The sequence below is a fragment of the Corythoichthys intestinalis genome, chromosome 5 (genome assembly GCF_030265065.1).
Source record: "Corythoichthys intestinalis isolate RoL2023-P3 chromosome 5, ASM3026506v1, whole genome shotgun sequence".
Lineage (NCBI taxonomy): Eukaryota > Metazoa > Chordata > Actinopteri > Syngnathiformes > Syngnathidae > Corythoichthys > Corythoichthys intestinalis.
In genome coordinates, this window is record NC_080399.1 from 9,136,446 (window position 1) to 9,164,061 (window position 27,616).

Below are 27,616 nucleotides of genomic sequence, written 5' to 3' on the forward strand. Positions count from 1 at the left end.
CGGGAGTGCTTGCCGAAAAAATGTCAGGTAATTAAAACAACCTACAACTATTGTCTGGGATAAAAGAAAAAAACAACTAACACATGACAACTTTTGTCATTTCTGTTTGAAATAAAGGTGCCTTTCCTGGAGCAGAAAGTTTAATATAGTTTCTGAATTAGTTAATTAGGATCTTCACCCACATGAATGAATTTAAGTAGCAAAATGAAAGACAAAATTGGTTTGGTTGCAACATTGAGAGAATATTACGTTTTTGATACATTAAATTGTAATGAAGCTATATTAATGTGTCCGTTCATAAAAATGTAAGGATGACAGCAATTTTGTAATAATTCTCAATTGGAGTATATTTTACAATTGACAAACTAAAGTACACACTGTGATAGGTCACAGGCGATCTTTCAGTCACTAATTAAACCTTTATTGCAGTAGTGTATATTTTAATTTTGATGTACTGTAACCGTGTTTTTCATTTTGGTAAAATCAGCAGGCTTTAACAAACTGACCGCGCTTAAAGAGTTAATCTCCCGATTACACCAAATCAATTTAAGGAGCATGTAAATAAATTATTATTTAAATAATAATGAGTGATGCTGAAACCGAAAATAAAAGACGTGCGAAAAGAAAAGTAAACTAGTATTTACGTTCGAATGGACGCTAACTATTACGATAAAACCGGAAGGTCGGAGCTCGAGCGCTGCTTCATGTTGTCATTTCCGGTCTGAGAGCTGCGATATTGCGTCACTTCCTGTCTGCGGGATGGGTACTGAGACGAGCGGCGCAGGGTACTGAGAGAGGCGGGCTGCAGCCAGACTCTCTTGAAAGATTCCCAGCTCTAGTCAATACCGTGATCATCATTCAAAAATCGAATCGTAGCACCCAGAATCGTAATCTTATCTAATCGTGAGGTGCCTAAGATAGCACACCCCTAATGTGTTCGTCTGTCAATGTTCACTCAAAATAGTTGGAAACCTTTTTTTTTTTCTTCTTCTTTTTTTAAGCAATTTTATAGACGAAAACATTTTTTGTAAACATCGACTAAAACTAGATGAAATTAGTCATTAATTTTAATATGATAATTTGCTGCAAATCCAAATAGATTTTAGTGATAGAATTTATTTGCTTGTAAAAATAAAAAAATTACATTAAAAACATGTCATGTCAACAGTCGGTATTGTTGTGATCTGCCGCCTTCTTGTCCGTGTCCTTAACAGGCCGTTCTAGGTGCTGCCAAAGGAGGCGCTGTCCTGGAAGTAAGCACTCCCTTTTAGGGGCTTTGGTAACCTCCTGCACCACCTCCCAAGCATCGCTCATACTGAACGTGTGGCGTGCAACCATCTCCGGTTTGGGCTGCAGCACGTTGTAGAGCGTTTGAAGAGAGCGCACGTCCTCTAGTGCATTGTGGGCCTTGTAGTCCACACCCATCAACTCCTTGACCAAGTACTCCTGCTTGAAGCTCTGCATTCCGCAGCCCTGAAGCACTTCTCGGGCCAGCGGGAGCGTGTCCACGCAGCCGCTGACGCACGCCTCGAACTGCGCTCGTAGGCCCGTTTCGTCCAGGGCTCGGGCTAACGGCCGGCAGTCGAAACGGCGGATGTTGTGTCCCACCAGAAGGGGGCGATCGAGCGCTCGAAGAAAGGCAATGAAGGACTGCAGCACATCGCGGAGGGGTGAGGTGGGGATCGGTCGGCGGTGGAGGTACAGCTTGCGTCTCCGTACGCGGAGGCCCGTCACTTTGGCTGCGCCCGGTTCCATTCGACGACGAGGCACCGTGTAGAGGTTGAGAAATCGCTTCCCGCTCACTGCCGCCAGTTGGACCAGCTCACACGTCGGACCTGATGATGATGAGTACACTCGCATGACGTCCGAGGCCCGCCAACTAAAACTGTAATTTGTTGCGAGCTAGCCTTCCTGGTATGTGGAACGAAACTCTTTCTAGAAACATTTTCCTTCATGGCTGTTGGCAACAAAAGCCTGACGTCCCGTCAGGCTTATACAGTGGGGCAAATAAGTTTTTAGTCAACCACTAATTGTGCAAGTTCTCCCACTTGAAAATATCGGAGAGGCCTGTAATTGTCAACATGGGTGAACCTCAACCATGAGAGACAGAATGTGGGTAAAAAAAAAAAAAAAACAGAAAAAATTACATTGTTCGATTTTTAAAGAATTTATTTGCAAATCATCTAGGCCACTCCAGGACCTTGAAATGCTTCATACGAAGCCACTCCTTTGTTGCCCTGGCTGTGTGTTTGGGATCACTGTCATGCTGAAAGACCCGGCCACGTCTCATCTTCAATGCCCTTGCTGATGGAAGGAGATTTTCACTCAAAATCTCTCGATACATGGCCCCATTCATTCTTTCCGTAACACAGATCAGTCGTCCTGGTCCCTTTGCAGAAAAAAAGCCCCAAAGCATGATCTTTCCACCCCCATGCTTCACAGTGGGTATGGTGTTCTTCAGATGCAATTCAGTATTCTGTCTCCTCCAAACACGAGAACTGGTGTTTCTACCCTAAAGTTCTATTTTGGTTTCATCTAACCATAAGATATTCTCCCAGTCCTCTTCTGGATCATCCAAATGCTCTCTAGCGAACAGCAGACGGGCCTGGACATGTCCTGGCTTCAGCAGTGGGACACGTCTGGCAGTGCAGGATTTGAGTCCCTGGCGGCGCATTGTGTTATTGATAGTAGCCTTTGTTACTGTGGTCCCAGCTCTCTGTAGGTCATTCACTAGGTCCCCCGTGTGGTTCTGGGATTTTTGCTCACCGTTCTTGTTATCATTTTGACACCACATGGTGAGATCTTGCATGGAGCCCCAGATAGAGGGAGATTATCAGTGGTCTTGTATGTCTTCCATTTTCTAATAATTGCTCCCACAGTTGATTTCTTTACACCAAGCGTTTTACCAATTGCAGATTCAGTCCTCCCAGCCTGGTGGAGGTCTACAATTTTGTCTCTGGTGTCCTTCGACAGCTCTTTGGTCTTGGCCATAGTGGAGTTTGGAGTGCGATGTGGGAAAATATTACATAGATTGTAACAACTTCTATTGTTTTTCACCTTGTTCCCATAGTTAGGAGACGCGCTTGAGAATCTCACGAGACACGCCTGGGTCCCATAGAGATAACTTGTTTTGCACCCATAATATTTATCATTTGTTGGCATCTGTTGCAGCACAGCTCGTTTGTCCCATGTGAAAAGCCCTTTTTCAAGGGGGCTGAACCAAAAGTAGCTTAAATGTTTGTGATTGGACGGGGCCGCACCGCTCGGGGGCGGAAGTTGGCCTCTCCGCCTCCGGGGGGGCGCGTCCCTACAAAAACCGAACATTTCCGGGCGACCAGTGAAGTCCGCTGGTGGATTAAGTATGGATCGCCCAGCTTTTGTCCTTTTGACGCTTTACTGGAGTGTTGTTGGCTTCCCACTCGTTTGTCACGGTAAGCGATTTACATTTCTAAGGGACAACTAGTTGTGCTGTAACGTAACGCGGGGATTCTGAGATTGACAAACTCAAATCTAGCATCACGTTACCATTTGTTTGCTTGTTTTTTATATCTGTTTGTTTGCTTTTGTGGGATTGTAATCAATAAATCTAATTTATTCTGCATTTTCTAATCAATAAACATCGTCTATTGAGCAAAAGTGTGCTTGTTACTTGCCTGGTACACCAGACTCACCGCTGTTCCAGCTATTGAGTCTGGCCACCATTCAGCGGATACAATTTCCAGGGCGGAGCAAGCCACAGCAAACAGACAGCGGAGTGGACCAATCAGCGACGGGCAGACGTGACGTTAGTAAAACGACGAGGGCAGGACGAGGGACTTGCGCGCGGAAGTAAACATACGAGGAGAGCGGAGTTTATTCAACATGGCTAGCGCGAGACAGACTGTTGTCAATGACTCGTGTCGATGTGTTTTTGGTCATTTAAAACTGATTTTACCATGGATTGGAACACATTCTCGGCTCTCCTGTTCACCATCTATGTTGTTGTGGAGACGACTTTCGACGCGCAAGAGTGACGTTGCTCATTAAGAACACGTCACGCAAATAAATGAATCTGATTTGTCGATTGATTTTGTGCCTGCTCGAGAGGCCGTTAATGGGCTGGTTCCCAGACTTTTCTCTCAGTGTTTGAAAATACAGGGAGAACAGTCTGGCCGTGCCAGGCAAGCCTGTTACGGATTCACCCCGAACCTGGAAATTTCAGAAAACAGAGTGTGACTGACTGAAGTTGTGGACAGGTGTCTTTTATACCGATAATGAGTTAAAACAGGTGCCATTAATACAGGTAGCGAGTGGAGCCTTGTTAGACCTCGTTAGAAGAAGTTAGACCTCTTCGACAGCCAGAAATCTTGCTTGTTTGTAGGTGACCATATACTTATTTTCCACTCTAATTTGGGAATCAATTCTTTAAAAATCAAACAATGTGATTTTCTGTTTTTTTCCCACATTCTGTCTCTCATGGTTGAGGTTTACCCATGTTGACAATTGCAGGCTTCTCTAATCTTTTCAAGTAGGAGAACTTGCACAATTGGTGGTTGACTAAATACTTATTTGCCCCACTGTAAGGCACTGATGGAAACTGGTATTGCTGTCTGATTGTTTTCAGAGCACCCAACACGCTATCGCCTGCCATTTTCCCCCCCAAGAATCAAAGAATATTGTGTTTTATGATTACACATAAAAAGAAAGAATCGTCCGTTTTACTAGAAAAAGAAATCTGCTTCCATCTTTTTCTGTTTATTAACCTTTTTAAATACACGGAAATTGGACCACATTACACCGGTGTTAAAATCGTTACACTAGCTTCCAGTGAGTCAAAGGATAGACTATCAAATACTACAGCTTGTCTACAAAATACTTAATGGCCTTGGACCAAAATACACGCTTGATTTGTTGGATCCCTATCAAGCGTCTAAGGTCGTCTGGAACCGGTCTCCTGTATGTTTCAAGAGCAAGAACCAAGCAGGGTGAGGCAGCATTTAGTTACTATGCTCCTCATCTCTGGAACAAGTTACCTGAAGGTCTGAAATGTGCTCAAACTGTTAGCTCCTTTAAAGCAGGACTAAAAACACAGCAAAATCATAACTGTCTTTTTACAGTGCCTTGCAAAAGCATTCGGCCCCCTTGAACCTTGCAACCTTTCGCCACATTTCAGGCTTCAAAAATAAAGATATAAAATTTTAATTTTTTGTCAAGAATCAACAACAAGTGGGACACAATCGTGAAGTGGAACAAAATTTATTGGATAATTTAAACTTTTTTAACAAATAAAAAACTGAAAAGTGGGGCGTGCAATATAATTCAGCCCCCTTGCGTTAATACTTTGTAGCGCCACCTTTTGCTCCAATTACAGCTGCAAGTCGCTTGGGGTATGTTTCTATCAGTTTTGCACATCGAGAGACTGACATTCTTCCTTGCAAAACAGCTCGAGCTCAGTGAGGTTGGATGGAGAGTGTTTGTGAACAGCAGTCTTCAGCTCTTTCCACAGATTTTCGATTGGATTCAGGTCTGGACTTTGACTTGGCCATTCTAACACCTGGATACGTTAATTTTTGAACCATTCCATTGTAGATTTGGCTTTATGTTTTGGATCATTGTCCTGTTGGAAGATAAATCTCCGTCCCAGTGTCAGGTCTTGTGCAGATACCAACAGGTTTTCTTCCAGAACATTCCTGTATTTGGCTGCATCCATCTTCCCGTCAATTTTAACCATCTTCCCTGTCCCTGCTGAAGAAAAGCAGGCCCAAACCATGATGCTGCCACCACCATGTTTGACAGTGGGGATGGTGTGTTCAGGGTGATGAGCTGTGTTGCTTTTACGCCAAACATATAGTTTTGCATTGTGGCCAAAAAGTTCAATTTTGGTTTCATCTGACCAGAGCACCTTCTTCCACATGTTTGGTGTGTCTCCCAGGTGGCTTGTGGCAAACTTTAAACGAGACTTTTTATGGATATCTTTAAGAAATGGCTTTCTTCTTGCCACTCTTCCATAAAGGCCAGATTTGTGCAGTGTACGACTGATTGTTGTCCTATGGACAGACTCTCCCACCTCAGCTGTAGATCTCTGCAGTTCATCCAGAGTGATCATGGGCCTCTTGGCTGCATCTCTAATCAGTTTTCTCCTTGTTTGAGAAGAAAGTTTGGAAGGACGGCCAGGTCTTGGCAGATTTCCAGTGGTCTGATGCTCCTTCCATTTCAATATGATGGCTTGCACAGTGCTCCTTGAGATGTTTAAAGCTTGGGAAATCTTTTTGTATCCAAATGCGGCTTTAAATTTCTCCACAACAGTATCTCGGACCTGCCTGGTGTGTTCCTTGGTTTTCATAATGCTCTCTGCACTTTAAACAGAACCCTGAGACTATCACAGAGCAGGTGCATTTATACGGAGACTTGATTACACACAGGTGGATTCTATTTATCATCATCGGTCATTTAGGACAACATTGGATCATTCAGAGATCCTCACTGAACTTCTGGAGTGAGTTTGCTGCACTGAAAGTACAGGGGCCGAATAATATTGCACGCCCCACTTTTCAGTTTTTTATTTGTTAAAAAAGTTTAAATTATCCGATAAATATAGTTCCACTTCACGATTGTGTCCCACTTGTTTATTCTTGACAAAAAAATTAAATTTTATATCTTTATGTTTGAAGCCTGAAATGTGGCGAAAAGGTTGCAAGATTCAAGGGGGCCGAATACTTTTGCAAGGCACTGTATTTCAAATTCCAAACCCTTTGCTTTTTATTCACTTTCTGCTTTATTTCCATTTGATTTCAATTATTTTTATTTTTTTAATTCTATTCGTGATTTCATGTGATTTTTACATATAATTTTATTTCCTGTTTCAACCGTCTTTATTTTAAGACTTTTTTTTAATTTAATGTTATTTTTACATATCGTTTTATCGCTGCTAATGGATCTTCATGTGATGTAAAGCAGTTTGAATTGCCTTGTGTTGAATTGTTCTTTACAAATAAATATGCCTTGCCTTTTCAGCCTCATTTCAGTCAACAGCTATTTAAAATATCGTCATTTTTAAAACTTTTTATTATATTATTAAATATGGGCAATTATTAGGATTTTATTTTCTCAAACTATTCGTCATTGCTGTATTTTTTTATATTATTGTGAATCCATTTTTAAATGACTATAATAATAATAAAAGTAGGGCTGTCAAAATTATCGCGTTAACGCGCGGTAATTAATTTTTTTAATTAATCACGTTAAAATATTTGACGCAATTAACGCACATGTCCTGCTCAGACAGTATTCTGCCTTTTGGTAAGTTTTACAGCAAGGTTTTTTATGCTGTCTAACAGCGAACTCTTGTGGTCGCTTTGCGACATGGTTTATTGCTTTCTTGCCAGTTCAATATGGCTGCACGACGTCTCGGGCTGACGCCTACGTTGTAATGTTGTGCTTATATGATCCTTGGACAAGATTTGTCCGTAAGTATGGTTGTTGTAAAGAATGTACATATTATGTTAGTAAGCAAAATGTTATATTTTTTGGATGAGACAGTTTTTGTTTATGTTTAGTGAACATGTATAGTGTGCTAAGCTAACGTTGTTGCTAATGCAATGCTTGTGTACTTTTTTTTGTAGTTTCACTTCGGTCTAAAGAGGACAGTGGTTTGAGGCCATTTTATTAATAAATCAGATGAAAAAGGAAGAAGTCTGATTATGAAGGCATCGTTCACTAGCCGTCTAGCTTTGGAAAAAGTAGACGCTTCGGAGTGAGGACAGCATAGACAGATTTAAATGACAGTAGAGTGAAATGCCCACTACAGTCCTTATGTACCGTATGTTGAATGTATATATTCATCTTGTGTCTTATCTTTCCATTCCAACAAATTATTTTACAGAATATATATATAATTTACAGAAAAATATGGCATATTTTATAGATGGTTTGAATTGCGATTAATTTTAAATTTTTAAGCTGTAATTAACTCGATTAAAAATTTTATTCGTTTGACAGCCCTAAATAAAAGCTAAACTTATCAAATTAAAATGAAATTTTATTATTATTATTATTTTAAAAGTATTTAACTCATTGCATGCTGCTGATTGAGATAAACGTCCAATTAATTTAAGCAGGGAAGGGGGCTTAAACAGGGAGGACTGGACGTGAATTCTCATCTTTATGTGCCATTGACGGCGCTAGACGTCCAATCTATTTTGACTGGGAGGGGGGATCGAGCCAGCCTCACGGTCAAATTTAATTAAGCGTCTTTCGCCGTCAATGGCACTAAAACATGTTCATTCAATGCAATCCTGTAGCAATCCCAGGTCAAATAGAGTTACATCAGAAAAATTAAATAGTATTTTTTCTTAAATTGTTTACTCATTAACTACTAAACAATGTTGTTTATGATCAACTACTCATAACAAAAAAAAAACTTTTTAATTATGAAAGATGAGAATCTAATCTTTCATTTTGTACATTCTGTGTTATGTAGGCATAGAACACAATATTCAGTGAAAAATGTCTAAATGAGTTAAACAAAGATTTTTCCGCTGGGATGAACATGGTTGTCTTTCCCTTCAACACCTAAATGAGTCCAATGAAACCGTTGCGCTAAATTGTGTGAATGTTACAATTTTGTCTGTAAAATCTACGTTCAGAGTCTGTATAGTATTAATTAAGTAACAAACTTTTCTCATCTTACCCAGTCCAGTTGTCTCCAAATCGAAAAAAACAAGCTGCTGAGAATTCTCTGCCTCCGACGTCTCCATTTGGAAAAAAAAAACGTTCCCTCGAAAACTTAAAAAAGCTGAAATTTGAAGTCACAATAAATAAACTTGAATACCGTCCAGAGTTTGATTTCTAAAAGCACTTCCCTCCGTCATTTCAAAATCCTACACAGAAGAAGAAAACTATTCTTCGTGTCGTTCTGCCGTTGGATACAAAATCACATATGATCTCTGTCGCCTCCGGGCGGCTCAGATGTAAAATTACAGGATGGTTGTCTAAATCGGTGTTTTTCAACCTTTTTTTTTCATGAAAAAAATCCCAAAGCACACCACTAGCAAAAAATGGAAAAATGAATTTCTGTATCCTATATTAACAATAGTGTATTAAATATTAATTTATTAATAATTTATTAATATTTTTTTGATGCCCCCTATGGACTTTAATAGCAGTATTATTCTAATAGCAAAACTAACTATGCTGTATATATATATATATATATATATATATATATATATATATATATATATATATATATATATATATATATATATTAGGGCTGTCAAACGATTAAAATTTTTAATCGAGTTAATTCCAGCTTAAAAATTAATTAATCATAATTAATCGCAATTCAAACCATCTATAAAATATGCCATATTTTTCTGTAAATTATATATATATATATTCTGTAAAATAAATTGTTGGAATGGAAAGATAAGACACAAGATGGATATATACAGTGGGGAGAACAAGTACTTGATACACTGCCAATGGGAAAACCCATTGGCAGTGTATGAAATACTTGTTCTCCCAACTGTATATTCAACATACGGTACATAAGGACTGTAATGGGCATTTCACTCTACTGTCATTAAAATCTGTCTATGCTGTCCTCACTCCGAAGCGTCTACTTTTTCCAACGCTAGACAGCTAGTGAACGACGCCTTAATAATCAGACTTCTCCCTTTTTCATCTGATTTATTAATAAAATAGCCTCAAACCATTGCCCTCTTTAGACCGTCGTAAAACTACAACAAAAAAAAGTACACAAGCATTGCATTAGCAACAACATTAGCTTAGCACGCTATACAGGTTCACTAAACATAAACAAAAAGTGTCTCATACAAAAAATAGAACATTTCGCTTACTAACATAATATGTTTATTCTTTACAACAACCATACTTACAGACAAATCTTGTCCAAGGATCATATAAGCACAACATTACAACGTAGGCGTCAGCCCGAGACATCGTGCAGCCATAGTGAACTGCCAAAAAATAAAAAAACCATGTCGCAAAGCGACCACAAGAGTTCGCTGTTAGACAGCACAAAAAGCCTGCTGTAAAACTTACCAAAAGGCAGAATACTGTCTGAGCGGGACATGTGCGTTAATTGCGTTAAATATTTTAACGTGATTAATTTAAAAAATTAATTACCACGTGTTAACGCGATAATTTTGACAGCCCTAATATATATATATATATATATATATATATATATATATATATATATATATATATATGGCTGTCAAACGATTAAAATTTTTAATCAAGTTTATTACAGCTTAAAAATTAATCGTAATGAATCGCAATTCAAACCATCTCTAAAATATGACATATTTTTCCGTAAATTATTGTTGGAATGGAAAGATAAGACACAAGATGGATATATACCTTCAACATACGGTACATAAGTACTGTATTTGTTTATTATAACAATAAATCAACAAGATGGCAATAACATTATTAACATTCTGTTAAAGCGATCCATGGATAGACTTGTAGTTCTTAAAAGATAAATGTTAGTACAAGTTATAGAAATTTTATATTAAACGCCCTCTTAATGTTTTCATTTTAATAAATTTTGGAAGATTTTCAATCAAAAAATAAACTAGTAGCCCACCATTGTTGATGTCAATATTTACACAATGCTCATGGGTGCTGAAGCCCATAAAATAAGTCGCACCCAAGCGCCAGCAGAGGGCGACAAAACTCTAAAAAACACAAGTAACAAGTGGACATTGCACTTTGCTGTCATTTTAATCTGTTTGAGCGGGGCATGTGCGTTAATTGCGTCAAATATTTTAGCGTGATTAATTTAAAAAATTAATTACCACCCGTTAACGCGATAATTTTGACAGCCCTATATATATATATATATATATATATATATATATATATATATATATATATATATATTTTTTTTTTTTTTTAACTTAAATAGTTTTCTAATTGTACTTAACGTTACAGACAAAATGTCTTACACTCATTCAGAGTCTTTAGTTTTGGCTTAAAGTAGGGCTGTCAAACTTATCGCATCAATGGCAGTAATAACATTAAAATACTTAAAGCAATTAAAGCATGCGCTGCCCTACCCACTCACGCATTGTCGCGATCAATCTATAATGACACCATATAACATATACATAGAGCTAAAAGGCAACGTAAATGAGTGGGGAGAATTCCAGCAGCCTTTGAAGCATTTTTTTAATTAGCTAAAGCCTAATAATCCCTCTCTCACCAATTAGAAATATCGCGGTAACCAATGTGGGGAAGAAAGGTAGTAATTGATCTTTTTTTTAACACCCTATTATATTTCCCAACGCTGAGAAGATATAGCAATTGGTACCATTACGCACAGTCATGGTTGCACTTCCCATCATGCATTGGGCAGAAGTTAAATGGCTGCGGTGTAATTTACTGAAAGCTCATAAAAATCCACTAGATGGCAATATTTAGTCACAATATACAAAGTCACATTGTCCTTTAAGAATTACAAGTCTTTCTATCTGTGGATCCCTCTCACAGAAAGAATGTTAATAATGTAAATGCCATCTTGAGGATTTATTGTCATAATAAACAAATACAGTACTTATGTACTGTATGTTGAATGTATATATTCGTCGGAGTTTTATAAATTTTTTTCTTAATGCATTGCCAAAATGTATATGATCGGGAGAAATTATCGGGAATGATTGGAATTGAATCGGGAGCAAAAAAAAAAGCAATCGGATCGGTAAATATCAGGATCGGCAGACACTCAAACTAAAACGATCGGGATCGGGAGCAAAAAAACATGATCGGAACAACCCTATTTATAAATGCTCATGGCATTGTCATGTAATAATTATGACAACCTTATGACGGTTTTATGGCGCCGCTGTCAAATTAAGTGTTACCAAATACCATAACTTGCAATTAATGAAACAACTGGAACAGTAACTGAAGAAATAATTAGCACAGAACATGAATTTTGATTGTTACTTACATTTGTAGCGCTGAAATGCATGCTAGGAGGCATGCTGGACAACAACGTTGACAGAAGGTGGCAGCAGAGGTTGACTCTCTCCCCCAAGAGAGCAGTGATGGCCAAATGAAGCTTCTTGAAGCAATGAAGCTTTGCAGCCAATTGTTTCATGGTGGTTTATTTGGTCTTATGACAGTTGTATGATGCCGCTGTCAAACCACCGGTTAATATTTTTTTGTGTGAATATCCCATAATAAAGTAAGGAGAGCGGCGGCTTTAAGTCCAGTGCGGCGTATCTATGAACAAATGTCATTTTTGTCTCAAATTTGGTGGGTGGCAGCTTACCGTCAGGTGGGCCTTACAGTGCGAAAATTACAGTATATTTGGAACAATCAAGATATACAATATCGAAAAAAATCTTGATATATTGAAAGATGCGTCAAGGGAGAAATTGTAACATTCCGATTTTTTAATGAATTTTCTGTTCATTGGTTATAAATGTGCATGATTAAAGCAACACTAGGTAACTTTTCAGTTTTGGTCGATTATAGCGACAAAAGCACTAGTGGTTTGACTGATATGAAAAAGTTTTGTATGATTACCGGCCATTGGACAGCACATACACCAGATTTGCACATTTGTGGAATTAGATTATCAATTAGATGAAAGTGGGTGATTTTCCATGGCACCCTAGACGGCTTTGAAAAACATTGGGCTAAATAATCGTGATTGGTGAAATAACACAGGCGCTCAAAGTGTAAAATATCTTTTAATGATATGATAAAAAATATATTTGAAAATTCATTTTCAAAGCAAAGTCACATCTGATTACAAAAATATGGTATGAATACTGCAATATTAAAAGAGAAAAGTCAAAGCTTTGGACATACTAAACCATTGTGATGCCTGAATTTACATTTAACAAATATATATGGAAAGTATTAGGGGGAATTCATAAGTACATGAAAATAATCATCATCTTAAAATCAAAGTGAGGAATACAACTAAAAATTGGATAATCCTAAATTTTAAAAAATGAAAATATTTTAAAAAATAAAAACATAATTCTTAATAAAAAAAATAAAAAGTTAAAGTTACAGTAAAGAGTAACAATACAGAAAATTAAGGAAAAATACAATTTCAAAAGAAAACATTTTCAAAATTTCTAAATTTTTTTTAGAAACATATATTTTTAAAAAATTAACACTATTTTTCATGTTTTTATGTATTGTTCCAATGCTGTGGCAAACTCATTTCAACTCACTCACGAGTAGACGCCACACGATTGGACGTCTCGCGTCGTCAGTGGCACTGGAAGAGTTAAATGTACATTCAGTCATCGAGGTTCACAAGTTTCAAATTTTTTTTTTTTTAAATCTGATTGTAGTTTTCAATGCAAACACAAACACACTGATTGCGTAAATAAAAATGACATGAGTACAAAAGGACTTCATGTTTGAAGAAAGTGCAAAAGCAGCTACACTCCTAAACAAAAACATATTTTCTGGATACTTTTTCCCCCATAGATAACTGGTGTCATATTCAAGGTGTTTTGCCCACATCGTAACTGTGGTTGCTTTAGGGTTAGGGGCGCGTTCCATTATAACGGTAAAACCACATAAACATATCAACGAGTGGTATAACGGTTTACCAAAACAGTTCGGGTTACATTCAGTAAAGCGGAAAGGAATAAAATGCAACTTAACTGTTTTGTGTGTGTTAGTTGTGAAATTAAACGACAATTTCTAGCCATATTTGGTCCGCAAACCCTGGAAATAAACATTCACTCAGTACAAATGCAGTCATTGTATTAATTTATTAAAGGACTTTAACTCATTGGCTGCTATTGACGGGGCGAGACGTCCAATCCATTTTGGCTGTCAGTAATAAAAAAAGTCATTTATTAGACATCCTAGTTCAAATAGATTGATGTCTTTCATATAAGAGTAAATCTTTGCTTCAGTTTTAGTTTTCAAGAATTAGAATTTCAAACATTTTTTCACGATCAAACTTCTGACGACGATTATATTTCAGCTTCAAAGTCAGCCTAAAAAAATGTAACAGCAAAAATATAAATGAAAAATGGGGGATAAAAAAATGCAGTAGCAAAACAATAGTTTGCATAAATTTTACATTTTTTGGTGTGTGTGTGGGGGGGGGGGGGTCAAAAATGTTGAAATTTCAGTCGGAAAATTTTCGATGGAAAAAAAAATTGGTTCACAAAAAAAAAAAAAAAACATCAAAATTCAGCCCCAAAAAATTTCTGTCAAATCAGTGGCAAATATTGCCAAAAAATACATTTAAAAAATGGGGGACATAAAAAATGCAGTTGCAAAACAATTTTTTGCATAAATTTTTTTTTATAGGAACAAAAATTTTGAAACTTCAGTCAGAAAAATCCCCCCCCCCAAAAAACCCAAAATTCAGGACCAAAATTCAGCCTAAAGTTTTTTTTTCAGTCAAATCAGTGGCGAAAATTCAGTCAAAAAATGGCTACCCAAAAAGTAAAAATCAATTACAAAACACTGGTCTGCATTAAAAAAAAAAAAAAAATTCTAGGATCAAAATTCAGCCTGAAAGATCAGAAGCAAAAATTTTGTCGCAGAAATTCAACAGAAAAAAATCAGTTCGCAAAAAGATTGTTTTTTTTCTTCATTTTTTAATGGTCAACATTCAGTTTTTAAAAATCAGGAGTGAATTCAGTCACCTAAAGAAAAAAAACGGTGACAAAAAAAATTCCGTTAAAAAAAATTCAACTGCAAAAAAATTAATCGCAAAAAATACGTTTTTTTTTTTAAATCAAATTTCAGAAAAAAAAAAAAAAAAACAGTGGCAAAAATTCAGTTGAAAAAAAAAATTGGAGACAAAAAATATTCAAGTTTAAAAAAAATCAATTCCCCCCAAAAAATGGTTCGCAAAAATTTCACTCGCAACATCGGGGTAAAGCAAGGGAGAAGCTATAGATCAAGTTCTCATTTCCATACTCGCAACAACCGATTTTCAATGTACTGTTAGTCATCATTTTCACTTAAGACTTGGCAGAATGTTAACCTTCATTCCGTGTCACATGACCAGTTGAACAAGCGTAACCTAACATGCCTAAACAACTGATGGAAAAAAAAAAAAAGGATCGATTGCTTCTTCTGGCCTACCTGACTGCTGCAACTTCAATTTTGATGCAGTGTTAGAAATTCAAATTCAAACTTTACTTCCGAACGATTCCTGTCAATGGTAGTGAATGAGTTAAAGCTGTTGAGGCAGTAGGAAGGCTATTCATCAGTTTCCTGAGTTTCAGTCTTGTAAGTGGCAATATACCAAAGTTAAGTTAAATGTATGAGGGTGTTGGGCTAGCGATACTGAAATTTAGCGAGAAACAAAAATTGATATTGTGGGCAGGTCCCATTTAGCATTTCAAGCCCTTGAATTTGACACTCACTTTTAGACCAAGGAATACCGTACGGCATTCCAGCCCGGTTGCCACACTTCGAAGAGCTCCTGCAGCACCCTGGCGTCCTCCAGCGCGTTGTGAGCGTCGTAGGTCTTGCCCAGGAAGCGACTCGCCATGTATTTCAGGGAGTAGCTATACAAATTACAAAACATTCTCTTGGCGAGCAGAAAAGTGTCCAGGTAGTAGGACACGGCCCTCTCGAACTGCTTCACGAGGGAGAACTCCTTCAGCATCCTGTTGAGGACGGGGGCGTCAAAGCGATTGGCGTTGTGGGCCGCCAGGTACACGGGTCCGCAGAAAGAGGACAGGAACTCGACAAAGGAGGTGAGGGCTTGGCGAAGGGGGACGGTATGAACGGGCACCCTGTGGAGGAGCAGACGGCCGTTCTCCCTGGAGAAGCCGGTGATTCTGCTGGCCTCTTCGGTGATGTGGCAGCGCGGGACGGTGTAGGCGTTGAAAACGCGTGTGCCACAGACGGCTGCTAATTGAATGATGTCACATCTTTCGGTGTCTGCAGGGAAAGGGGGGTCCGGAAACATTTATTAGCTTATCATTAAAAAGTTCACCTCCGAAAATCACAGTTCACCCGAAAATGCAGGTTTCGGATAAAAAATGAAGGGCGAACCAAGTAGTTGTGTGACAGTATAAATACAGTGTATCACAAAAGTAAGTACACCCCTCGCATTTCTGCAGATATTTAAGTATATCATTTAAAGGGACAACACTGACAAAATGACACTTTGACACAATCAAAAGTAGTCTGTGTGCAGCTTATATATTAGAGTTAATTTATTTTAGGGCTGCAGCTATCGAATATTTTAGTAATCGAGTAATCGACTGAAAATTCTATCGATTAATCCAGTAATCGGATAAAACTTTTTTTTTTTTTTTTTTAGGTAAGGAGCAATTATAAATATACATGAGAAAAAAAGACATTTAATCCAATATTGAACCATTTTCAGTCAATCAATGTCTTTATTCTATGTACATTGTTGAAAATTATTATTATCTTATAAGAACTACAAGTCTTTCTATCTATGGATAGCTTTAACAGAATGTTAATGTTAATGCCATCTTGTTGATTTAATGTTATAATAAACAAATACAGTACTTATGTACAGTATGTTGAATGTATATATCCGTCTTGTGTCTTATCTTTCCATTCCAACAATAATTTACACAAAAAAATGGCATATCTTATAGATGGTTTGAATTGCGATTAATTACGATTAATTAATTTTTAAGCTGTGATTAACTGGATTAAAAAAATTAATCATTTGACAGCCCTAAATATAATATAATATATAATATAATAATAACACTATTAATTAAATAGATAATCACTAAATAACCCTCTCTGAGTTCTTCACAGAAAAAAGCCAGGAAATAAATAACACTATTGAAAAAAAATTGTTCAGGGGGCCGGACCAAATGTGGAGGTGGGCCGTATCCGGCCCGCGGGCCGTAGTTTGGAGACCCGACTTTAACTTTAATGTGTGTTGGTTCAGGTGATAAACCGTTCGATTCAGACGTTTGTTTTCAAAAACTACTAAAACGTATTGAAAACTTCCAGAATAAATGTCTGGATTTTATTAGCAAATTTAAAAACTACTAAAACATTTGGAAAACTTCCAGAATAAATGTCTGGATTTTATTAGCAAATTTAAATGGCAATATTTGAACATAAATTATATTAACATACACGTGTTAATCATCCCTTAACTATCCAGGAATGCAAAAAAAGACCACTCAACATTGTGTGTCTAAATAAAGAAATTAAATATAACTGAAAAAAAAATCGTAGTCAGGGATCAACAACAACAAAAAAGTTTAGTAAGTCTAATAAATGTCAAATGCTGCCAACTTGTATTTTGCAGGTTAGCAAATTCACACAGTTTAATGTTAACTCTGTGGTCGGACTTTTGGTAGCAAAATTAGTAGTGTGTTCCCCACCTCCACAACATTGATTTCTTTTAACATTACTTACAGTGGCTGCTACTGCTAGTGGTCGAAAAAAAATTCAAAGGGGGCGGAGGAGGCGGCATGTTGTCGACATGTTGCATTTTTGTGAGGGAGGGAGTGTGTGTGTTGGGGAGTGGGGGGTCAAGTCATCAGACAATCAAACATGCGTTTGAGGGAAAAATATGGACTCGCACATTCAGCAAGTCAAAAGATGTAAATGTAAATCTGAACATGATGCAAATCACTTCATTATGGTAGGGTCAATTCTATCCTTACAACAATTGGGAAGGTATTCTAAATTACCTATATAATATGAAGTCATTATATAATGCAAATAAGGTTGCTTAAAAGTTGGTGGTGACAATTTGAGTGTCCTGAAATGTTGGTAGTGTTATGGCCCTACCGTCCCTATGCAAACCTACGCCCTTGGTTACTACGTTGGTTGAATGACGCGAGAAATGTCTGAGAGACACGGAGAGAGAGAAGAGCGAGAGTGGAAAGGAGTGGCGGGAGTTGTGACGCCGTTGCAAACGCGATGCTAGGCTAGGTTCGGCTAGGCTCCAATAATACCTGACTGTAGCCGACAGCCTACAAACTATGCCCACATGATGCTACGCTAGTTATCACATGTATATACAGTGCCTTGCAAAAGTATTCGGCCCCCTTGAATCTTGCAACCTTTCGCCACATTTCAGGCTTCAAACACAAAGATATGAAATTTAATTTTTTTGTCAAGAATCAACAACAAGTGGGACACAATCGTGAAGTGGAACAACATTTATTGGATAATGTAAACTTTTTTAACAAATAAAAAACTGAAAAGTGGGGCGTGCAATATTATTCGGCCCCTTTACTTTCAGTGCAGCAAACTCACTCCAGAAGTTCAGTGAGGATCTCTGAATGATCCAATGTTGTCCTAAATGACCGATGATGATAAACAGAATCCACCTGTATGTAATCAAGTCTCCGTACAAATGCACCTGCTCTGTGATAGTCTCAGGGTTCTGTTTAAAGTGCAGAGAGCATTATGAAAACCAAGGAACACACCAGGCAGGTCCGAGATACTGTTGTGGAGAAGTTTAAAGCCGGATTTGGATACAAAAAGATTTCCCAAGCTTTAAACATCTCAAGGAGCACTGTGCAAGCCATCATATTGAAATGGAAGGAGCATCAGACCACTGCAAATCTACCAAGACCCGGCCGTCCTTCCAAACTTTCTTCTCAAACAAGAAGAAAACTGATCAGAGATGCAGCCAAGAGGCCCATGATCACTCTGGATGAACTGCAGAGATCTACAGCTGAGGTGGGAGAGTCTGTCCATAGGACAACAATCAGTCGTACACTGCACAAATCTGGCCTTTATGGAAGAGTGGCAAGAAGAAAGCCATTTCTCAAAGATATCCATAAAAAGTCTCGTTTAAAGTTTGCCACAAGCCACCTGGGAGACACACCAAACATGTGGAAGAAGGTGCTCTGGTCAGATGAAACCAAAATGGAACTTTTTGGCCACAATGCAAAACGATATGTTTGGCGTAAAAGCAACACAGCTCATCACCCTGAACACACCATCCCCACTGTCAAACATGGTGGTGGCAGCATCATGGTTTGGGCCTGCTTTTCTTCAGCAGGGACAGGGAAGGTGGTTAAAATTGACGGGAAGATGGATGCAGCCAAATACAGGAACATTCTGGAAGAAAACCTGTTGGTATCTGCACAAGACCTGAGACTGGGACGGAGATTCATCTTTCAACAGGACAATGATCCAAAACATAAAGCCAAATCTACAATGGAATGGTTTAAAAATAAACGTATCCAGGTGTTAGAATGGCCAAGTCAAAGTCCAGACCTGAATCCAATCGAGAATCTTTGGAAAGAGCTGAAGACTGCTGTTCACAAACACTCTCCATCCAACCTCACTGAGCTCGAGCTGTTTTGCAAGGAAGAATGGGCAAGAATGTCAGTCTCTCGATGTGCAAAACTGATAGAAACATACCCCAAGCGACTTGCAGCTGTAATTGGAGCAAAAGGTGGCGCTACAAAGTATTAACGCAAGGGGGCCGAATAATATTGCACGCCCCACTTTTCAGTTTTTTATTTGTTAAAAAAGTTTAAATTATCCAATAAATTTTGTTCCACTTCACGATTGTGTCCCACTTGTTGTTGATTCTTGACAAAAAATTGAAATTTTATATCTTTATGTTTGAAGCCTGAAATGTGGCGAAAGGTTGCAAGGTTCAAGGGGGCCGAATACTTTTGCAAGGCACTGTAGAACTAGATGCCAAATGACAGACTCGGCAACGTTAGCAAATGTATCAAGAAGTAGATGCGAAATGATACACTTGCCGGCGTTAGTAAACAGCCACCATCTTAAAGCAGTAGACTTCTCAGGAAGGCTCTGTAGTAGAGAACCTTCCTAGCGAACCTAAGTAACTTTATATCTAAAATACTCCTAAATCTGCAAAATCTTGACTTGAATTTATCTTTAAATGTTGAAATAGTTTTAAAACTTGGTGTCATACGCACTTTAAGTTTGGGAAAGATTTGCCAAAACAATGAGGCTCTAGATAGGACAATTCAAGGTGGTTCAGTCCACAAAAAAAGTCTCAACAATAGATTATCTAGAGCACAACATGCGGTCACTTGTATCCGACATCAAGGCTAACGGAAACAATGTCACTCCTACTTTCAGGGTCTGATTAACAGACACAAGACACATTCGTTGTCCTTGCATTTTTCAACTTTTAAAACACCATAAGTCTCCAAAAAGTCACCGTATCCGACGTTTTGAAGAAATCCTAGAATTCTGCTTACCTGTGGGCTAACTCAAGTGGTACGTGAACCAATTACAGTTTCAGCTGTATTTAACTTCAACATTTTAATCTTGTCATTTGAAAGTAATCCTAAAAATCTGAATTGGCAACTACTAAGGTAAAAAAAACTTTACTGTAATTTAAATTTACTGATATTTGGCTGTTTCATTGGCCCGCATTGAAATTCAACATGATTGGCTAAAATTTGTGCAGCGACGCCAGTAGGTCCCACTTGGATAAATGCCAAAGTTGCTCAACAGACTTTTCGACTCCTGACAGGAAATGAAAGCGGAACAAACATGAGAGTGCTTCTTCACTGCTGGAATTGACAGTTTGAGGAAAACAAATTTGGCATGTTTTGGTTTTGAGGAACAGGTGTAAAAAAAAACAACAACAAAAAAAACGTTTTCTTTAACTTACCCTCATCACCAGGCAAAAAAATTTAAATCATAAACACAAGTGAATAATAGCGTTTAGTATCCTCATTATTTAAGGGACACAATCTGACTCAAATTCCAAACTATTTTTGGAAAAAAAAAAACATATTTACATATGTGACAAGGAGCATTTAAATGCATGCTCAAAATAATAAAGGACCCAAACGGACCTTGCTAGACAAACACTAATCAAGTATACTAGTACATGTATTATGGATTTCCCAATGACATATTTTTCACCCAAGTCCAAGTCATCTGATTTTGAGAATCTGCTGATACCGAGTCCCAGCCCGATACCGATTTCTTAATTTTTTTTTTTTTTCAAACTAAAGTTCTAAACATGTTTTTGTCCCACCGTGCCGCTTTCATAATGTGAAATATTTTTAAGCAAGAATAACACAAAAAAATGTCTTTATTAAACGCTTCATTGAGGGAGTCCGATCACGCTTTGACACTCACACTGCAAAGAACTAAAGATAGACCACTTATCTGCTGGGCCGATTATCGGCGCCGGTATTTGGAAATTTGACGTATATCAGTATCGGCCTTTTTTTTCAAAAATCCGACTGGCCGATACGAAAAAAGTCAATTTTAAATTGGGTTATTACAGCTTGGTATTAACTCTTTAACTACCCTTAAATATCCCCTAAATCTCAAAATAACGATCCAAAAACATATGTTATACATCATAATCATAAAATTAAGCAAAAAATAAGATACTGTGAGATATAATAAGTAGGGTTGTTCCGATCATGTTTTTTTTGCTCCCGATCCGATTGTTTTCGTTTGAATATCTGCCGATCCCGATATTTCCCGATCCGATTGCTTTTTTTTGCTCCCGATTCAATTCTAATCATTACTGATCATTTTTCCCGATCATATACATTTTGGCAATGCATTAAGAAAAAAATGAATAAAACTCGGACAAATATATACAATCAACATTCAGTACAAAAGTACTGTATTTGTTTATTATGACAATAAATCCTCAAGATGGCATTTACATTATTAATATTCTTTCTGTGAGAGGGATCCACAGATAGAAAGACTTGTAATTCTTAAAGGACAAATGTGACTTTGTATATTGTGATTAAATATTGCCATCGAGTGGATTTTTATGAGCTTTCAGTAAACGATAATTCAGCCATTTAACTTCTGCCCAGATGCATGATGGGAAGTGCAACCATGACTGTGCGTAATGGTACCAATTGATATATCTTCTCAACGTTGGGAAATAAAAAGGGGGTGTTAAGAAAAAGATCAACTACTACCTTTCTTCCCCACATTGCTTCTCACGATATTTCTGATCGTTGAGAGAGGAATTGTAAGGCTTTAGCCAATTAAAAAAAGTTTTCAAAGGCTGCCAACATTCTCTCTACTCATTGTACGACACCTTTTAGTTCTATGTATATGTAATACGGTGCCATTATAGATTGAACGCGACAATGCGTGAGCGGGTATTGCAGCACATGCGTTAATTGCGTTAAATATTTTAATGTTATTACCGCCGTTGACGCAAAAAATTTGACAGCCCCACTTTAAGCCAATACTAAAGACTCTGGATGACTGCAAGACATTTTGTCTGTAACATTAAATACAATTAGAAAACAATTTAATAAAAAAAAAAAAAAAAAAAAAAAAAATTAAAAAGGCATGTCCGATATTTTTTTGCCAATTCCGATACTTTGAAAATGACGTGATCGGACCCGATCAATCTAGATGCCGATCGATCGGGACATCTCTAACAATAAGGTATTGTTTACGCAACTTAAAAAAAAAAAAAAAAAAAACGACTGGAGAGAAAATGGCGTCGGTACGTCGTAACCCGGGGAACTATATGTATTTGACGTCTGACTGCATACACCGAACCATGATGCCCATACTATGACGGTACGAATACACTCTAGTGCTGCAACGATTAATCGATTAACTCAAGAAATTCAATTAGAAAAAAGATTCGAATTAAATTTTGCTGCTTCAAGTATTTGTTTAATTAAAGTGGCGTTGTAATGGTTTGTTTTGAAAGTGTTTGCGTTTAGTTTTATTGATTTGGGTGGATACACTGCCCTCTAGTGGCAACAGTGATTATGATATAACTCATTACACAAGGCTGAATCCAGCTGCTCCCTGGTAAGACAACATAAGCTAAATTATTGTTTGAGTTAATGTTTTTTTAATGCATTTAATTTAGTTCATAGGCATATTTAGCTGTTTTTTGTGGGAATATGTACTTGAACCATTTGTTAAGAGCATTGTTTAAAAGAAAAAAAAGGTTTGCATTTTATAGCATTTAAGCTAACAGACCTTTACGATGTAAATTAGCCAATTGTTCTTTTGTTGTACTTAGATCCTCATTTAATTATCTTTTCATATCGTTTGAGGTTCAGCTTAGGTATTTTAATTTTTCATGTTCCTTAGCGGATTAGTCGAACTAACTAGTTCAATGATTAGTCGACTACTAAAATAATCGCTAGCTGCAGCCCTATAACACTCTTAATATTATATAGATATATTAATACTTTATACATATAATAATGATGAAATATGAGCTAAATAATACATAAAAACACCATTTAAAATAAAACAACATAATTTTGATGTAAAAAAATACATGTACATATGTATCACCCTATTATTAGTGAAAACACCGCTACTGGGAAGGCTGGCAGTTACGGTGTTATTTCATAAATTACCGTATTTTTCGGACTATAAGTCGCACCAGCCATAAAATTCCCAACAAAGAGGAAAAAAACATATATAAGTCGGACTGGAGTATAAGTCGTATTTTGGGGGGGAAATTTACTTGATAAAATCCAACACATAGAACAGATATGACATCTTAAAAGGCAATTTAAAATAAAAATAGAGAACAACATGCTGAATAAGTGTAAAGTATGATAATGTTACATGATGCATGAATAACGAAACGCGAACTTGGCCACTATGTTATCGTAACATAGCTATTAAAAGTTATTCAGATAACTATAGTAGTGCTGCAACGATTGATTAACTCGAGTATTCGATTAGAAAAAAATATTCAAATTACATTTTATTGCTTCGAGTATTCGATTAATTAAAGTGGCATTCTAATGGTTTATTCTGAAAGTGTTTGCATTTAATTTTATTGATTAAGGTGGATACACTGCCCTCTGGTCTGCCTTATTTTACATGGCTGAATCCAACTGCCCCCTGTTAAGACCAACATGAGCTAAGTTTTTGTTTGAGCGAATGTTTTTTATGCATTCATAATTTAGTTTGTAGGTATATCTAGCAGTTTTCTGAGATAATATGTGTCTGAACCATTCGATAAAAGCATTGTAAAAAAAAAAAAAAAAAAGTTAATATTTTATACCATTTAGGCTAGTGGACTTTTGCTAAATAAGTTCGCCAATTGTTCTTTTGTTGTACAAAGATTCTCTTTTTATTTATACCGTTTGAGGCTCAGCTCAGGTATTTTAATTTTTCATGTTCATTATCCAATTACTTGATTATTCGACTAAGTAGTTCATCGATTAATTGACTACTAAAATAATCGATAGCTGCAACCCTAAACTATAGCATAAAGAACATGCTAACAAGTTTACTAAACCATCAGTGTCACTCCAAAATGCCAAAATAGCATGTGAAATTGTATAATAATGTGTTAATAATTTCACACATAAGTCGCTCCAGAGTATAAATCGCACCACCTGCAAAAATATGAAAAAAAACTGTGACTTATAGTCCGAAAAATACGGTAAGTCTTTATTTGCTAATGACGGCGATAGACGTCAAAATCTATCTGCACTGTGAGGGATCGCTGTCAACTGCACTTTAGATGTGATCATTCAACGCCATCATGTATTATTATTATTAGAGATGTCGATCGGGTCCGATCACGTCATTTTCAAAGTATCGGAATCGGCAAAAAAATATCGGCCATGCCTTTTTTAAATATATATATATATTTTTTTAATTAAATTGTTTTCTAATTGCATTTGACTCTACAAACATAATATGCCACACTCATCCAGAGTCTTTAGTTTTTAGGCTTAAGGTAGGGTTATCAAATTTATCCCGATAACGGCGGTAATTAATTTAAAAAAAAGAAAAGTATCATATTTAAATATTTAACACAATTAATGCATGCGCTGCACGACCCACCCACGCATTGTCGCACTCAATCTGTAATGGTGCCGTTTTACCTATGTAGAGAGATAAAAAGCAGTGTAAAATGAGTAGAGTGAATTTTGGCAGCCTTTGGAGCCTTTTCTTTAATTGACTAAAGCCTAACAATATTTCTCCCTACGATTGGAAATATCATGGGAAGCAATGTGGGGAAGCAAGGTAGCAACTGATCTTTTTCTTAACACCTTATATTAATTCCCAACGCAGAGAAGATATATCAATTGGTAGCACAACGCACAGTCATGGTTTCACTTCCCATCATGCATTTGGGAATGGATACAGAATCATTTACTGAAAGCTCAACAAATACAATAGATGGTAATATTTAGTCACAATATACAAAGTCACAAGTCTTTCTATCCGTGGATCCCTCTCACAGAAAGAATGTTAACAATGTAAATGCCATCTTGAGGATTTATTGTCATAATAAACAAATACAGTACTTATGTACTGTATGTTGAATGTATATATTCGTCCGATTTTTATTCATTTTTTTCTTAATGCATTGCCAAAATGTATATGATCGGGAAAAATTATCGGGAATGATTGGAAGTGAATCGGGAGCAAAAATAAGCAAACAGATCGGGAAATATCGGGCTCGGCAGATACTCAAACTAAAACGATCGGGATCGGATCGGGAGCAAAAAAACATGATTGGAACAACCCTAATTATTATCATTATTTATCAATCCCAGTTAAAATGAATTTGAACTTAAATATGAGTCTATACTTTTGAAAGATCAGTTCAAATACTGTACTCCAAAACATATGGTTTGTCTTTGAAAATTTCTGGCATTGAATGAGTTATATAGAACAAACACAGATATTACGGCAAAAAATAGTGGCAATAATAACATCACCGAAAATGCTAAAACTTGAGTATGACAATATTTAAAACAAACCGAAAGTTCTTTTTAATTTTACGTTTTTATGATGTTATTAAGTCACATACCTAGTCCAGTTGTCTCCAGATCAAAGAAAACAACGGTGTAAGCCATCTGTAACAGATAAAACGAATAGTGGCGTCGTCATGTGATCAATTCCAAAACATGGCGATTAAAATCCTCGCAATAAACTTACCGTGAAGCTTCTGGAGTCGACTGTCTACCAAGTGTTAAAAAGTTGCCGCTTTTATAGCACCCCCAGCGTCAAAAACAAAACTTCACTTTCATTTGAGAGGAAGAGGAGTTGAACTCGCACGGTGTTTTGCTTTCCTTTCCCCTCCTCTGGCTGGTGACACATCCGCGCTCGCCCTGTTGTTTTCTTTTCAACAGGCGACTTTTCTCCACTATTCCTTTAGTTTCGCTTTCGTCGCGGTGCACGCTGGGAAGTGAAGTCCGGCGTTTTTTGTGTGTGTGGCGCAGCTGCATTTAATGGGCCCGGGAAGCCGTTTCTTTTATGGAGATAGATTTGTGTTTTTATTATTCAATAAAAAAAGTCACTTTAATAATAATTAAAAAAAAAAAAAAAAAAAAAAATCAATTAAAGAAAAAAGTGTTTGAATGCAAAATTAAATTTGAAACCAAAAAATGCATTTGAAAATTTGTTACTATTTATTTATTTTTATTGAAACAATGTTTTATTGAAGTTATGTTGTTTTGTGTTTGAGTCACATTTTAAGTAGGACATTTTTGTCTTTATAATTTATTCAAAAGATAAATTGCTTCATACAAAAAAATAATATTTTCTCTCGCCAGAATTCAATGATTTTATTGTATTTCTTTGGCTTGAAGAGGTACTATTTTAATCTCATATTCCTTTTTTTCGTCTCCTTTATTTGGCCCGCCCTAATACTCAGTCATTACAGAGCCCCTAAAGGACATGGAAGAAGAAAAATAAGACAGACAGGAAATTAAAAAAAAGTTGACGTTTAAAAAAAAAAAGTGCGCCGAAAGGGACACAGAAGATTCTTTTTTTTTTGTCAGAAAAAAAAAAAAAAAAAAAATGACACGGAAGTGAAAAACAAAAGTTGAGGTCCAAAAAAAAAAATTCATCAAAGCAAAAAAAAGTTTTTTTGCATCGAAGCAAAAAAATTTACATCGAAGCAAAAAAATTGCTTACATTGAAAAAAAAAAAAAAAAAAAAAAAAAAAGCTCAGGTTTTCATATAATAATGAGGATAGTATGCAAACAATGACAGAAGGGGGAAAATAAGTAATTGAACCATCACATTTAATATTTTGTGCCCTCCCCCCTCATCCTGGGGTGATGCCACAGCATCTCAATGGGGTTCATGTCTGGACTTTTTCCTGCAAAACATCCTGATAAACCTTTGAGTTCATTCTTCCATTGATGACTGCAAGTCCAGGCCTTGAGGCCGCAAAATAGCCCCAAATCATGATGCCCCCTACACCATGCTTCATGGTGGGGATGAGGTGTTGAAGTATGTGAGCTGTTCCATTTTTTCTCCACACATGACGTTGTGTGTTACTCCCAAACAATTCAACTTTGGTTTCATCAGTCCACAAAATATTTTGCCAAAACTTCTGCCTTTTTGCAAACATTAAACTAGCAACAATGTGTTTTTTTTTTTTGGGTAAGACAGCCGTGGCTTCCTCCCATGAACACCATTCTTGGCCATAGTTTTACATACAGTTGATGTGTGCACATACTGTAGATATTGGACTGTGCCAATGATTTCTGTAAGTCTTTAGCATACACTCGAGGGTTCTTTTTTACCTCTCAGAGTATTCGCTGAACTCTTGGCGTCATCTTTGGTGGACGGCCACTCCTTGGGAGAGAAGCAACAGTGCCAAACTCCCTCCATTTGTAGACAACTTCTCTGATTGTCGACTGAGGAACATCCAGACTTTTAGAGACGATTTTGTATCCTTTCCCAGCTTTATACAAATCAA

At 36.9% G+C, this 27,616-nt stretch overlaps 2 protein-coding genes across 2 annotated transcripts; both read right to left on the reverse strand.

Annotated features, from left to right (window-relative positions):
- Positions 1-1,098: 1,098 nt before the first annotated feature.
- On the reverse strand, positions 1,099-8,897 carry plex9.2 (PML-like exon 9.2). The gene is made up of 2 exons (XM_057837327.1): positions 8,669-8,897; positions 1,099-1,835 (listed from the first exon to the last, which is right to left on the reverse strand). Exons 1-2 carry the CDS (start codon positions 8,733-8,735, stop codon positions 1,162-1,164), a joined length of 741 nt encoding a protein of 246 aa, XP_057693310.1. The 5' UTR covers positions 8,736-8,897; the 3' UTR covers positions 1,099-1,161.
- Positions 8,898-12,688: 3,791 nt separating this feature from the next.
- On the reverse strand, positions 12,689-26,047 carry LOC130915657 (DNA polymerase III subunit epsilon-like). The gene is made up of 3 exons (XM_057835618.1): positions 25,843-26,047; positions 25,715-25,760; positions 12,689-15,897 (listed from the first exon to the last, which is right to left on the reverse strand). Exons 2-3 carry the CDS (start codon positions 25,758-25,760, stop codon positions 15,377-15,379), a joined length of 567 nt encoding a protein of 188 aa, XP_057691601.1. The 5' UTR covers positions 25,843-26,047; the 3' UTR covers positions 12,689-15,376.
- Positions 26,048-27,616: the final 1,569 nt, after the last annotated feature.

Bases quoted from the DNA above. Each gene is read 5' to 3' on its own strand.
- plex9.2 (XM_057837327.1), bottom strand. From the start codon at position 8,735: ATGGAGACGTCGGAGGCAGAGAATTCTCAGCAGCTTGTTTTTTTCGAT. The intron at 1,836-8,668 runs GTAAGATGAGAA...CATCATCATCAG, and splicing joins TTTGGAGACAACTGGACTGG to GTCCGACGTGTGAGCTGGTC.
- LOC130915657 (XM_057835618.1), bottom strand. From the start codon at position 25,760: ATGGCTTACACCGTTGTTTTCTTTGATCTGGAGACAACTGGACTAG. The intron at 15,898-25,714 runs GTATGTGACTTA...CTTTCCCTGCAG, and splicing joins TCTGGAGACAACTGGACTAG to ACACCGAAAGATGTGACATC.